The sequence below is a fragment of the Mercurialis annua genome, linkage group LG1-X, assembly GCF_937616625.2.
Source record: "Mercurialis annua linkage group LG1-X, ddMerAnnu1.2, whole genome shotgun sequence".
Taxonomy (NCBI): domain Eukaryota; kingdom Viridiplantae; phylum Streptophyta; class Magnoliopsida; order Malpighiales; family Euphorbiaceae; genus Mercurialis; species Mercurialis annua.
The window spans coordinates 69,094,332-69,107,863 of NC_065570.1; the positions used below are offsets into that span (position 1 = coordinate 69,094,332).

Consider the following 13,532-nt stretch of genomic DNA (forward strand, 5'->3'; position numbering starts at 1 on the left):
TTGATTGTAATATTTAGTCCAAAAAAATATTTCCTGAAGACTGAAAAAGATTTTCGAAAATTTAGAGTTTTAGTGTTTGTACTTGGCGTCAATGAGGATAATAAATTAATAATCAAGAATAAGAATACAAAATGACATGAAGAACATCAACGGTAGTATTTATTTTTTTCATTGATTTGAAATAGCCAGCTAAATTCGTGGCTCTCTACAATTTTCAGTGCAATTTACAAAATTCACAATCATCTTCATTCCGGCCTATACGTACAAAACTATCCCCATAAATTTGCTAAATAACATGGGGTATAACTATATTTAACTGTGACACAGGTCTATTTACAGTACCATTGAAAAGGCTTATGGATATTAAAGGGAACAAAAAATAATGAGCAACCAAACATAAGAAAACCATTTTACCCTCCTTACATTTAGGAGGGACCGTGGGATTACCAATTATCGGGGACACTCAAGAAGTGTGCAGCCATAAACTTTCTGAACCTTTTTTTGTACTCTATCGGAGAAATGACGGTTGGCCTTTCATTCTTTGGAAGAACAAGGGAAGATTTGGCCCATGTTTCCAGTTGCTTATCCCAGGTATACTGCCTAAGGTAATCAATAATCCCACATACAAGTTCCCGTCCTTCAGTATCTACCCCGACAAGCAACGAATAATCCATAACGTTAATTGACTGCAAAGACAAGTAAGAAGTTAATCAGCCAAAAGAAAACAGGACAACCATAATTTCCAAATTATCAGCACAAGCACTGTCAAACTGGTAATCATCAACGTTTCTCCGAAACAGAAAAATCAAAAAAAAAAGTCTAATTTAAAGAAGAACTAAGGGGACTCACATTAAGGAATGTGGTGTCATTCCAGACAGCACGTTCTAGCAGACGCTTGGCTTTATTATTTACATATAGCGGAGATGAATTCATGTCATTCACAAAGTTTTGATCCAATAGAACATCATCTGAACCAGCAGCAGCTGAAGTGAATCGAGAATGAAGAGCACCTTTAAGATCATACTGGCGAGTAATGTTTCGACCAAAAGAAAGATTCTCCATAACCATCACATCATGCCTCATTTCTTTTCCACTTTTTGTCTGTCTAATGATTACCTGCAAAATTTTATCAAAACGTTTAGATTTTTAAAGAAAAGTGTAGGCTATCAAAGTTTAAAAGAGTAATATAACGGACCTGATAAATTCCGAGGACTTTAGCCAGACATGTTTGGTTCCCCAACTCAAATGACTCATTCATGTACTTAAAATAATGGGGAGCAAACTGAACAAATGATTCAAATTCTGTCTTCTGAATTTCCTTTATGATGAACCTGTCATCCAAGGTTTTAGCGAAAAAGCATTTGCTCTTTCCACCTTTAGCATTCCAGTTCCTGCAACGACTAAGAGATGCAATATAATCTACTTCAGATGGACAGCAACGACTCCGAAGATCACGAAACTGGCTCTCATATACACATATCACTGAATATTTACCCTTTCCAAGTGATTTTGAAACCCCAAAATGGACTTCGTAGCTATCATTCTGTGTAGCAGCCAGAGACTCCAACAAACTTTTACCATCAAAGCTGGAGAAGCGAGATTCCAACAAACTCAAGCCATCAAAACTGGAGAAGCGTGGTTCTTCAGGAGATGTGCTCAACAATGAATCTGAGTCGGAAAAACCATTGAAAGACCAGCGCGAGGAAATTCGTGTGGGAGCTCGACTCGGGAATTGTAAACTTTCATTTGATTTATCAGAAAAGCTGCCTTTTTTCTGATCATCCTCATTTAAAACAGGTAAATCTTTCAGAAATGCCAAAGCACAGGCAATTATACTAGAGAGTTCTCCATCATAGTCCCTCACAATGTAATTATCAGTTCCAAGTGGGATGTGCAGCCTTTGTCCTTCCTCGCTTATTATCTGATAAGCTGGAGAGATATCATCTTCCATATAGCTACTAATTGACTGAAATTTGGGCATGAAACCTCTTTCAAGATCCTCCATATACATCTGAAGGATCTCTGAAAATGGCATCCAGAACCATCCGCTTGAGTTTTCTAAACATACTAACGAATGTAGAGCTGTATCTTTTTTAAATGCATCTGAAGAAATGACAGCATCGCTGTTTCTAACAAATGGGCCAACTGGAATGTTCCTTTCGACGTCCACGTCCCCAATCATAGCAGCAGCTTCGAAACTACTATCAACCGAATGATTGTGAACACAATCATCCGATTTCATAAATAACTCAGGGCTGAGAGATCTATTCTGGCTTAAATGATCCATGTTTGACCTCTTGATATCTTCAGCAGTAGAAAAAGAGTGATCCAGATCATCCTGTACTCTAGATTCTTGCAAAGAAGCACTTGGAATTTCTTGAATTGGAACTCCATTTAATGCAACAGAGTTGCTCAACTCACCTATCAAATTGCCACTTTCAGTCCGTTCAGTTTTGCTATCAATGGTAGTAGTCGTCATCTTTGGATTCACTTGGTCAAGCACTGGTTTCTCAATAGTAGCAGTGCAAACCAAAGAAGGATCAGGTAAGAGCAGTGAGTTCAGCCGCCTCTCCCAAATGGTTGATTCAAGAAGAAGCTCCCATAATAACCGGTTTAAAATAAGAAACTTGTAATCAGCCGTGTCTGCATTTCCATTCTTAGCAATGACATTGACAATGCTTGCCTGATTATTTCCCCGCAAGGTTGCAGACAAGCAGACAAACAAAACTACCTTAGCAGTGAATATAAAATGAATAAATTTCTCAGGGATTTGGAATTTAAACAAAAACATAACTCAAGTTCAATATGTAGCAAAACAACACTGAGTAATCTTTCAGCTAATTTAGTGATGGAGTAACTGGTGTTCCTCAATCAGGCAGAAGAATTTTGAATCCACAACAAGTGAGTTAGATTCCAGTATGGGTATCTCCTAAGTGAAAAGTCTCTAGTTTTACGATCCAAGTTTCACTGATTAGTTTTTAAGGCATTACACAGATTAGCATTAGACAAATTTTGAGCAGCAATCTCTTATTATAGCTATGCAACCCCCAGCAAACACCACCCCCCATCCAAACCAAACCCTCAAAAATACCCAACTCTCTCTTAATTCTATCGTATTACAAAATCTCACAGGTAAGGGAAAAAAACAAGCATTGAAAGAGAACTAACCTCGAACCCGGATTTTTCCTGCTTCAACATGTCTTCAATATGAGAGAATTCTTTCAACGACCCTCCAAGGTTCAGTTTACATCCTTCAAATTTTAATCTTAACTTCTTCAAAGCGTCTGCAACGCCATTGAAGAGTGATATCCCTTTTGAATACACCTTTAAAAAAATGAAAGAACTCGTCAATTGTATTTAAATAGAATTCCATAGTTAATGGGAAAATAATACAGATCACTCATTGGAAGAAGAATATATCTTATCAAAGTTGGTAAAGAAGACACTTACATCTTCAAATTCTCGCTTAAGCCCGTCATATCTAATTAAATGGCTGAACTCCAGCCTGTGAGGCGGCAGAGAAATAGTATAAGTTGTAACTGGCGAGTACTTGAACATTGCTGCAATAGAACCTAATCTGTGAAAAAAGAAAGATTGCCATGGATAAGGAACAACTCAAAAGTAGAATTTCACAAAATCTTGACTATGAAGTATGAACTTAATACTTTTTTCATCAATAGAAGTTAGTATTGTTTTTGTCCCCTTTAGTCATAACCTTAAACTAAGTGCCAAAAATAAATCACCAACAGAAAACGGAAAATATAATAACTACCCAAAAAAGTAGAGGAAATCTCTCTCCAGAGAATGGCCACAACTGGATGATCTACCATATGACAATTCATTTGAAAAGCTCAGCTCCAAGAATTTTCCAAGAGACAGCCTCCGTGCAGCAGTTGAAATCAAGACTCTTTTCGTACATTTTTGGATTCCATTTTCATGTTTACATATTCCACAGCGACTCCACATCCAAAGTTTTCCTTGTGTCTCTCCAGGCAAAGGCTTTGGGAGCCGTTTCACTCCAATCCTTAGTTGCTTATTATGATGTGCATAATAATAAAAGTGAGCTTCTGGCAATTCACCACATGTGGTGCATCGGCGTCTCTGCAAAATGCAGCAGCTTCAGTGATAAATAACTTCAAGAAAGCAACAAACTACTTAAACAAAAATGCGTTCCCAAATTCGAGAGATCTAGAACCATGAACAAAGAAGCAACTATATTGATATACTATTCCCCAATATATAGAGACATGAACAACCTGATTGAGCAAATTATCCCGCAGAAATTTTCCAAGAGGAATATCAAAATTCCTGTAGAACATGATATGAGAAAAATGGCTTTGCTCGCATATAGTCCCTCTTAAGGTGTTCCGAATGGACGTCAAAACCAAAATACCCTGAGAATTTAACACTGAATTGACATCATTCTTGCTCTGAACATGATCTTCATTGACATCTTTTTCTTTGCCAACATGCTCGGACTCAGACCCCAATGACCGAGTTTTCCCATCAATTAGTGCTTTCTCTTCATCAAAACTGTCCTTAGATTCCAAATCGCAATGATCAGAGGCTTCCAAAGTTTCCTCAACGGGAACCTCAACTGGATCCTCAACTGGAACCTCATCTGCAAGTTGACCACTAGTTACTTTTCCATTAAAGCCAAAGTAATCAGCCCAGGACTGGTATGGAGCAGAGGAGGCAAGAGGAAAATTTTCTCCTATAACTTTCTTTACAGAGGCTGAGAGAGATGAAAACCCAGAGAAAATGACAGGATCATAGGGCACATAAGACATGGATTTACCTTCAAATCCCATGTTTAGATTGTCGGAACCTTCTTCATCGAATTCATTAGAAATTGGAATATGAACAGGAGATATTCCACTTTCAACATTATTTTCCTCAACAGAAGGAAAAATGGAACCGGCAGTTCCTAAAACTGAAGGGTGATCTACGGCTAACTTGTTAACTGCCCCCGGAAAAAGAACGGTTGAGAACATTGCTTTCCAATCAACAAGAAACAAAGTCTCGAGAATTAAATTATAGGCCATGATAACTGCAATCTGCATCACGCACTTGACCCTCTTCAATTCATCACTATGACTTCCTTTCAACAGTATCTGCAATGTTAAGGGAAAAAGCAAATTAAGGAAGTTTATCTAAAAAAAGAACTACTAGCACAACAAAGCTTATATTTAGTATGCAGCCTCTTAAAACGCAGAGCTCAGGATAAACATGCAATAATAAGCAAAAATCATAGACAGCAATAAAGCTCCACATACAAAATCTCTTCGTTCCATTCTGTTTAGGAACCGAACTTCCTTTTTTTCATGCCATACTAAACTCTGAGGGAAATTACTTTATTTTTTGTCAAAATTTACAAAAGAAGAAAAAGAAAAATTGCAGCTCCTATTTTCAAGTCAAGGACTTCTCCAATTTTAGAGTCAAAAATTCTGAACTTCTGGTTCAACTCATAACAGAGCAAGACATCAGAAAGCTTTCAAATTTGACTTGATAATATTGCAATTACATGTCCATTCGTAATGTATTAGACAGTATTCCAATTCACCAAGAAGGTTTACAAACAGGGTAGGCATGTTCTTGAGTCAGTACTGCAGACAGTTTTCCGCATCTATGCCATATTGTGGATGCACATATAGGAAAAAATGAGAAACAGAAAATTTCAGACTCACTGTGCAACCTAGATGTGTCGGACAGCCCTCAATGAACATCAACGTCTTACTTGGCTTTTTGCCCCCTTCACACGATCCAGCATGCTCCTCAACGAACTTTTCAATATGAAAGTAGTCGCACTGCTTTAACTTTTGACCCGCCAAAGCATCAGATGAAAAAATTTGTGAGCCAGTACAACGAGCGACTCTTTCTAAGCGATGGTGCTTCATATCATAGACCAGCGTCATTCCTTTAGCAAGGATAGACTCTTGTACATCACGGGCAACAGACTTTTCCACTAAAACCACATTCGGATGACACATTTCTATCATATCCACGAGTGATTTCAGATTATCCTTTTCCTGATTTGAATAAAAGGATCAGAAGAAGTACCATAATTTCATAATAAAGAGATTAAAGGATTTCAAATAACTTACAAGTTCCATCGACTTAAATGATGATAACCCACTAGAAGACTGACCAAGAACACCCTTGATCAGCAACAGCCTAGGGTTTTTGTAACTAGTCGGCATGTGCTTGTGTGCAGCATGCTTTTTGAAAACTAAGCCTCTGACTACTTGACTGCAGAAAGTATAAAAATAAATGGTAAGAAAAAAAATTACAGTCTGGAAAAAGAAGAAAAATAGAAGCACTTTGCATATGTAAACAGTATTCAGACATGTGTTAACACTTATGTATCTGAAGTCGATACTAAGCCAAAACGCATACGATCAGTCATATAAATTTTTTGTTATAAGCATATTGCAGTTAACTCTGACAATACATTATGGATTAACAAAAGAGAAAATTCATAAAGGAGAAATTTTATTAAGAAGCTTTTCTTTTAGAAAATAATAGCTAAAGACAAAATCAATTCTTGAAGTACTAGATTTACGTTGACAGAGTGGGAGGAGCGTGTGTTCATTAAATAAGCCTAGTTGCAGGAATATAAAGGGCTCTAAATAATAAAACGCACAGTTTAGGTGACAAAGAAATATCACCTGTCGCTACGAGCACCTGTTGCTATGCATTTCACTTTCACATAGCCATCTGGATCCATTCTGTTCCCGTCAATTGTATCAGGCTTCAAAAATGAAGCGGCTTGCCATGATAAAGAACTAACTACGTCTACCCAACTTTCACATTCTTTTCCCATAGAGATAACACCTGCAGTTGTAAGAAGCTGATTCACTATGGCCTTAAATTTTCCATTTGAAACTTCCTTCATTGCATTCTGTTTTTCTTCTCTGAACTTGTAGCCCCCACTGTCTTCATCTCTGCAGCAACTCAAAGAACTTGGTTTTCCCCATAATGTGCCATCACCGCATTCATCATCATCATCGTCATCATTAAAAGCCACACTACCCTCCAAGTCATCCTCGATATCTGCTTCAGGAGGCTCCCAATATTGCGCGTCCATTTCATTGTCAACAGAAGGAGTGATTCCATTTCCTTCATCGACAGGCACAACAGGATGTTGTAAGGAATTACCTTTAGTTTCTTGTTCACTGATAGCTTCCTTAATTTCTATCTCTCTCACAATGTCACTATCTTTCACTCTATCCAATGTACATGCTCCATTTACAAGAGCTTCTGCGTTTGAATTGTACAGATAGCCACAACTGCTATCCTCAAGAGCTCTGTCTACTGTACAATCATCTGGACTCTCCCTAGAAATGAAAAAAACAACTTTGATTAGCACATAACAGCCCAAAAGGAACACTTATAGACACATTTTTTTCAACAGGTTAATATATACCGGCAATATGAGTTTACATCAACTGAATTGTCACCTGAATGAAAAGAAAAATCACATAAAGCATTAGACTACAGCTACATAGAGCATCAAACTGTTCTATTTTTTTTTAACTAAGGTACTAAAGAAAAATAAATGGCAAAAATTTACTAGAACTCCAGAAAGATCTATCGCTACTGGACAATGAAGTTGTAGGACTGATCATTGGTGAAGTAGGACTCCCACCGTTTCGCTTTATATATTCTTGTTCTTGCTTCTCCTGGCAAAATCTACAAGACCAACCAAGACCTTCATCATTTAATTTGAAAGACTTTCCACCCTCCAGTTCCCTTCCTTCATCCTCTGATTTTGGAAGTTGGGCGCCACAATAATGACACATGCTACACATCCAAATCAGAAAAGAGCACAGTAAACTAGGTATCTGTAGGATGTAGAATCTTGTCACCTATTACGTTCAAACACAAATGTCACTTTTTTGACAAACATGTAATTGATATTCCGCTCAAATAAGATACCCTCAAGGAAACTAATCAGTAGCCACATCTAAAAAGAAACTACAGTATGGTGTTCTTAGTTCTTAGTTCTGTCATGTTAAGAAGCCTTAAAAGGACTTAACCTCTCATGTTTAAGAACTCGGGTTGAAAGATTCAAATGTTTACAACTGCCATATTTTTAAAATTGCAATTATTAGTAAAAAAATCTAAGTAAAAAAGAAACTTGTATTGTATTAAAAACAGATTATTAAGTGTCAAACACAACCCAAAACACCAATCACTCATCAAATTTATAAGGAATCACTAAGGACTAAGATCAAATAGAAAGGAAATAACACTGTATAAACAGTGTGATCAGTCATGAATCTTCAACACCCATTTGAAATGAAGATCAATATCGCTTAATAAACACAATTAAATTAACACACAAAATAAAATTCAGAAGACACAGAGAGAGCAATACCTAAATCTTGACTCTTGAAGTAAAATCAAAGCCCAAACGAAAATGAAAAGGAATTTCAAACTCAAGCAAAGATCAATCCTTTAAAATGCCCAAAACAAACTCAGATAAAGCTTACCAGATCAATCTTGAAAACCCAGAAATGGCAACTACATAAATCTCTTGACTACTGTAATCCCATCATTAAATAATCAAGATTTGCCTCACACAAGTCCCCATTTTTTCAACAATGAAGTCAATTAAAAATAAACAAATCAAGAATTAATTAAAGAAAGTAAAGAATATAACTTACTGTTAAAGCAATCCAAAGATATGAAGATTTTCTCTCTTCTTTTCTTTACTTGAATTATGCATAACAAGTAAACTTAATTAAATGTTTGATTAGAAAAACTGTTGAAGTAGCATTCCAAAATGAGTTGCTTAAATTTCAAAATCCAAAAGTAAGGAATTTTTCAAGTCCAAAAAACAGTCTCAAAGAGGGAAATTTGTACAAATTAAAGAAGACGCAACAAAATCGATAAATGTTTTATTTGCACTGGGGTCTACCCTACATGCTGTCAAAATAATAATTTAATACAAAACCCAAAATTGGAGTTTCAAAATTTATTTATATTTCTTGAAATGTTTTAAAAAAATCATTTTTATTTTTTAGTTTAAATTGGAATTTTAATATATTTTTTAGTTTTATTTTAATTTTAATATATGAGTTTCATTAATTTAAAATAAACTATTAGATAATTAGTATTTATATATTGTTCATATCCTACTGTTAAAATATAATCATTTTTATTTATCAGGTTTTTAAATTTTAATTTGATCTTATATGGTCCTTGAATTTTGATTTTTCGCTTCCTTATATTCTCAAACGGGCGTCCATTAGAAGATTTAACGAATTGAAAAGTTCAAAATTTAAAAACCAGATAAGAACAAAAATTAAAGTTTATTGATCTGATAAGACTAAATAAATAAAAAGGCTGAATACATAGTTTGACCCCTGAACTTGTACCCTTTTATCCATCTAACCTCCAAACTTAACGTCTCACCTATCGAACCCCTGAATTTGTTAAAAACCCGATTTGACCCCCGAACTTGATAAATACGTAAACATTTAACTCCTCCGTACACAATTTCTTCTAGAACGTTTCAAGTGACAGGTGGACACGAAGGGTTCAATACTTACATATTTATCAAATTCAGGGGTTAAATCGGATTATTTAACAACTTCAGAGGTTCGATAGGTGAGATGTTAAATTTAGGGGTTAGATGGGTAAAAGGGTACAAGTTCAGGGGTCAAACTATGTATTAAGCCTAAATAAAAATATAAAGTTAAAGGGTCAAATAAAATTAAATGAAAATTTAAAAGATCATATAAATAAAAAATAAAAAATTAGGAGATCTTAAAATAAAATAATATTTATTGCCATTCTCAAAAGAATAACTTATTTTCTATTTTAAGCTAAGATTTTTATGCTACTTTGAAAAATATAAAAAAGAAAATCCTTTTGATGCTCAAATTATCAACGAAAGTTCATTTTACCTACTCAACTTGGCATAAAAGATTAATTAAAGCCAAACTCGTGCCTTTGAAAAAAACACCACCTTCAATTTTATTATGGCTCATTTTACCGCTTCATCTTCAAATTGTCTAATTATTTTACGTCACCTCAACTTCAATTTATAAATAATGCTCAATCGCTTTTTGACACCTCGTTTGAAAAGATAAAACGAGACAAAATGTCATATTCAGTGTGATTTTTTATTTATAACCATGAATTTGATCTTAATTAATCTTTTGAGCCAAGTTTAGGAGACCAAATAATCCAATGCTGCTAAATTTACAGTTCTTTTCATACAATATAAAGTTACTAGGTTATAATATTAAGTAGCCTTTATATTTAGGATTAAATATAAATAAAATAATGAATTATGCCGATGAATTATAGTTTCAAATGTTATAAGTGCCGGGTCAATATATTAGGTTGTGGGTTCGATCTTTCATAAGTGTTCTCCTCCCCAATTATAAAAAAAATGAATTGTATTAAACAACAAATTTAATTTTTAATGTGACCATATAGTACAATTTTTAGCATTTTTTCGATTAAAACACAAACTATATAATGCATACCAGGTTATAAAATGAAAAGTTTGAAAAAGTTGTGCTAATGGAAATTTGTGCTTAAATAAAAAAAAACACAGAATTATGCTATATGGTGACATTAACCCTTTTAATTAACAAAGGAAAAATCGATCAATTGGTGTTGATGTGAATGTTATAATCCATCTTACAGTGGCTATTTTGGTGTTCCATATCAATATCAATTGATCATATTCTTACTCAACGTAATTCAATTTACACAGAATAAATGTTTGTTTTTCAAATGATAAGAACTTTGTATTGAAATAAAAAAAAAGGCTATAATTCATAATTTATTTGATTTATGGCTAATTTTTATTATAAATTACACCTTTTTATCAATAGTTAAAATAACAATTTCATTTAATATTATAAATCACATAGTTACCTAATATATGAAAGTTAAATATATATCAAATAATTAAATTTAAGGAATAATATATTTTAAGGTCTTTAAATTGTACCAATTTTGATTATTTGGTCCTTATTTGTTCTTTTCTGATCCTTCAACTTAACGAGAATGCATATTCAAGTCTCTGAATGATGAAAATGACAATGTTTCGTTATATTCGAAAACGTAAATTTTTACCCTGAACGGCGTCATTTTTGCTGTTCAAAACTTGAACATGCATTTTTTGCAGGGTGCAGTTTCGGCTAAAACAGTGAAGTCCATCACTATCTGGAAAGCTCTTAGTTGGCTTAAAAACAAAAGGCAGTTTACTGCGGAATTTGATGTTTGGGATATCATTATCAATATTAGACTTCTTTTATAATAGGGTGTAGACTTGTTAATCGATGATTATAGTTTATTGTAAAAGTGGTTAGTTAATTTTCATTTGTTGTTTGTTAGGCGTTTTGTGAAGATTTTGTAAATTTTGATGGGTCGATTACGACAGATTCTAGACAAAATGGAACTGAAGAATGCACTGCTAGGCGTGTGCACGGTTCGGAGGAATCTGGGGATTGACAAATCTCTAAAATCGTACCAAATGTAGGAGATTTCTAAAATTAGATCTTTATAACTGTACCATGAATCAATTTGGTTCGGTCTGAGAATTTTATTTTTTGATACAGTTTGGTTCGGAGATTCGGTTCTAACAGTTTGGTAAAATTCAGTTCATAGATCATTAAAACCAAGAGTTTTATTTTGAAATAATAATATTAATTTTTTTAGCGATGCATATCAAACACTAAAATTAAAAGAATATAATATTAAAATCAAAAACTTTAGATAATTACATCAAATATTCATACTTTCTCATTTTAAAAATAAAAATTAAAGAATAAGCAAAGATATTTGTAACTCGAAATTTCATCAAATCTAATCGACATTTTTGAAATAGAGAATTCACTGTCACTACAACAGTTGAAAATGTAAAGGCTGTTATTATAATAGTAAAAAAACATAAAATTCCACTATAGCAATTGAAAAGGTAAGAACTGCTAAATTTAATCACCAGAAGTCTCATTATTATTATTTTCTAATTTAAAAAAAAAAACGCAAAAATTATCCGAGTAATAGTTTTTAAAACCTCATATAATATTTCGTAAAACTTAAATGTGATTAAATAAATACAATTCACGGATGGCAAATGTAAAAGTTACCAATATAAATTATCAAATATCTTTTTATCTTATACTATTATAAAGGGTTAATCTCAACAAATAGCATGAATTTTAGCTTTTTTTTATTTAAGCGCAACTTTTTAAACGTCCCATCCATTAGTTCAACCTTTTCAAATTTTTCATTTTATAGCCCGGTATGCATTTATGCTTTATTTTTTTATTAAATTGGCGTCGTTCTTGGCCGTACTGACGACCAAAACGACGCCGTTTTAGACATTTATGCTAATTTGTAACACATAATGAAAGGTTGTGCTATTAGTTGAGACGTTTTAAAGGTCGGGCTAAATCTAAAAAAACGCTAAAAGTTGTACTATTTGGTGAAATTAACCCTGTTATAAATTTAAAAATTAATAATTAATTTGAAAAGGAAATTTTTTGATATAAATTTTATTATAACGTCATTCTACTTATTCTTATTGTTGATTTTTCGATATAGAGATTTATTTAAGATCCAGAATCATATTAATTAAATTTTCAGTTCGCTTCAAAAGAAGTCAATGGTCAAGAGATATTTTCGGTACAGATTTTAGTACGGGTTCAAAATTCTCAAAGATCCGTGTACAACCCTATGCAAAATTATTGAATGTAACCATAGCGCTATGTCATTCATGAGAAATTCTTAGGTAAACCGAGTCTATCACGTTATCCGTAAATTAAACCACTTATAATACAACACCTCTTTAAAATGATGACAATATTGTAATAATTAAGCAATAAATGCATTCAAATCTCAATGGTGATATTACGATATTACCATCATTTTAATGAGGTGGTGTATTATAAGCGGTTTAGTTTATGGATGACGTGGTAAACTCGGTATACCTAAAAATTTCTCGATATTCATACAACAAATCAATCTTGCGTTATTCATATGAAATTTTTAATAATTAAAAAATAAATACTAATTAAAAAGATCCTAGCATAAATGCTCACTAACTTTTGTTGTAAATATAATACGATACAACTATTGAATGCGAAAAAACACTCTAGCTCTACACAGACAGCCCTAATCTAAGGGCACGGTGGGTCTTCCACCACCAATGATATGATATTGATATGCCTGTCACCTAAATTTCTTAAAGTCATTGGTCGCCACGTGTGACTATAAAAGTGGTTTGACGGCATGCAAATTTATAATATGGTTTAATTTAAACATAGAAAGAAATATGTTTTAAAAATTATGTAAGCATTTTTTAATTTTTAAAAGGCTTAATATTTTAAAATTTCCGACTTTTTAATCTCTTTTCAATTCTATTTTGATATTAAAATTGGTCTATTACTCTATTTCACATTTTTGTGTTTCAATTGTACCCTGAAATATCCAATTGACGTTTTTTTTGTTTGGAAAAAATTAAAAAACCGTTCATCCATATCTAGCATATATTAATTGTATAT

The 13,532-nt window shown here is 33.3% G+C and overlaps 1 protein-coding gene across 5 annotated transcripts; it reads right to left on the minus strand.

Moving 5' to 3' along the window:
• Nucleotides 1-153: 153 nt before the first annotated feature.
• Nucleotides 154-8,885, minus strand: LOC126682662 (putative 1-phosphatidylinositol-3-phosphate 5-kinase FAB1D). 5 transcript variants are annotated; one of them, XM_050378434.2, is made up of 14 exons: nucleotides 8,670-8,881; nucleotides 7,574-7,868; nucleotides 7,427-7,460; nucleotides 6,669-7,337; nucleotides 6,105-6,249; nucleotides 5,688-6,029; nucleotides 4,799-5,114; nucleotides 4,257-4,621; nucleotides 3,773-4,101; nucleotides 3,451-3,577; nucleotides 3,169-3,324; nucleotides 1,196-2,683; nucleotides 850-1,116; nucleotides 154-686 (listed from the first exon to the last, which is right to left on the minus strand). In XM_050378434.2, exons 2-14 carry the CDS (start codon nucleotides 7,809-7,811, stop codon nucleotides 444-446), a joined length of 4,719 nt encoding a protein of 1,572 aa, XP_050234391.1. In that variant the 5' UTR covers nucleotides 7,812-7,868; nucleotides 8,670-8,881; the 3' UTR covers nucleotides 154-443. The 5 variants fall into 5 exon arrangements, 4 of the variants coding, with proteins under 4 accessions (XP_050234391.1, XP_050234377.1, XP_050234385.1 ...); XM_050378420.2 differs by having other exon boundaries at nucleotides 4,257-5,114; nucleotides 7,574-7,803; XM_050378428.2 differs by having other exon boundaries at nucleotides 4,257-5,114; nucleotides 7,649-7,868.
• Nucleotides 8,886-13,532: the final 4,647 nt, after the last annotated feature.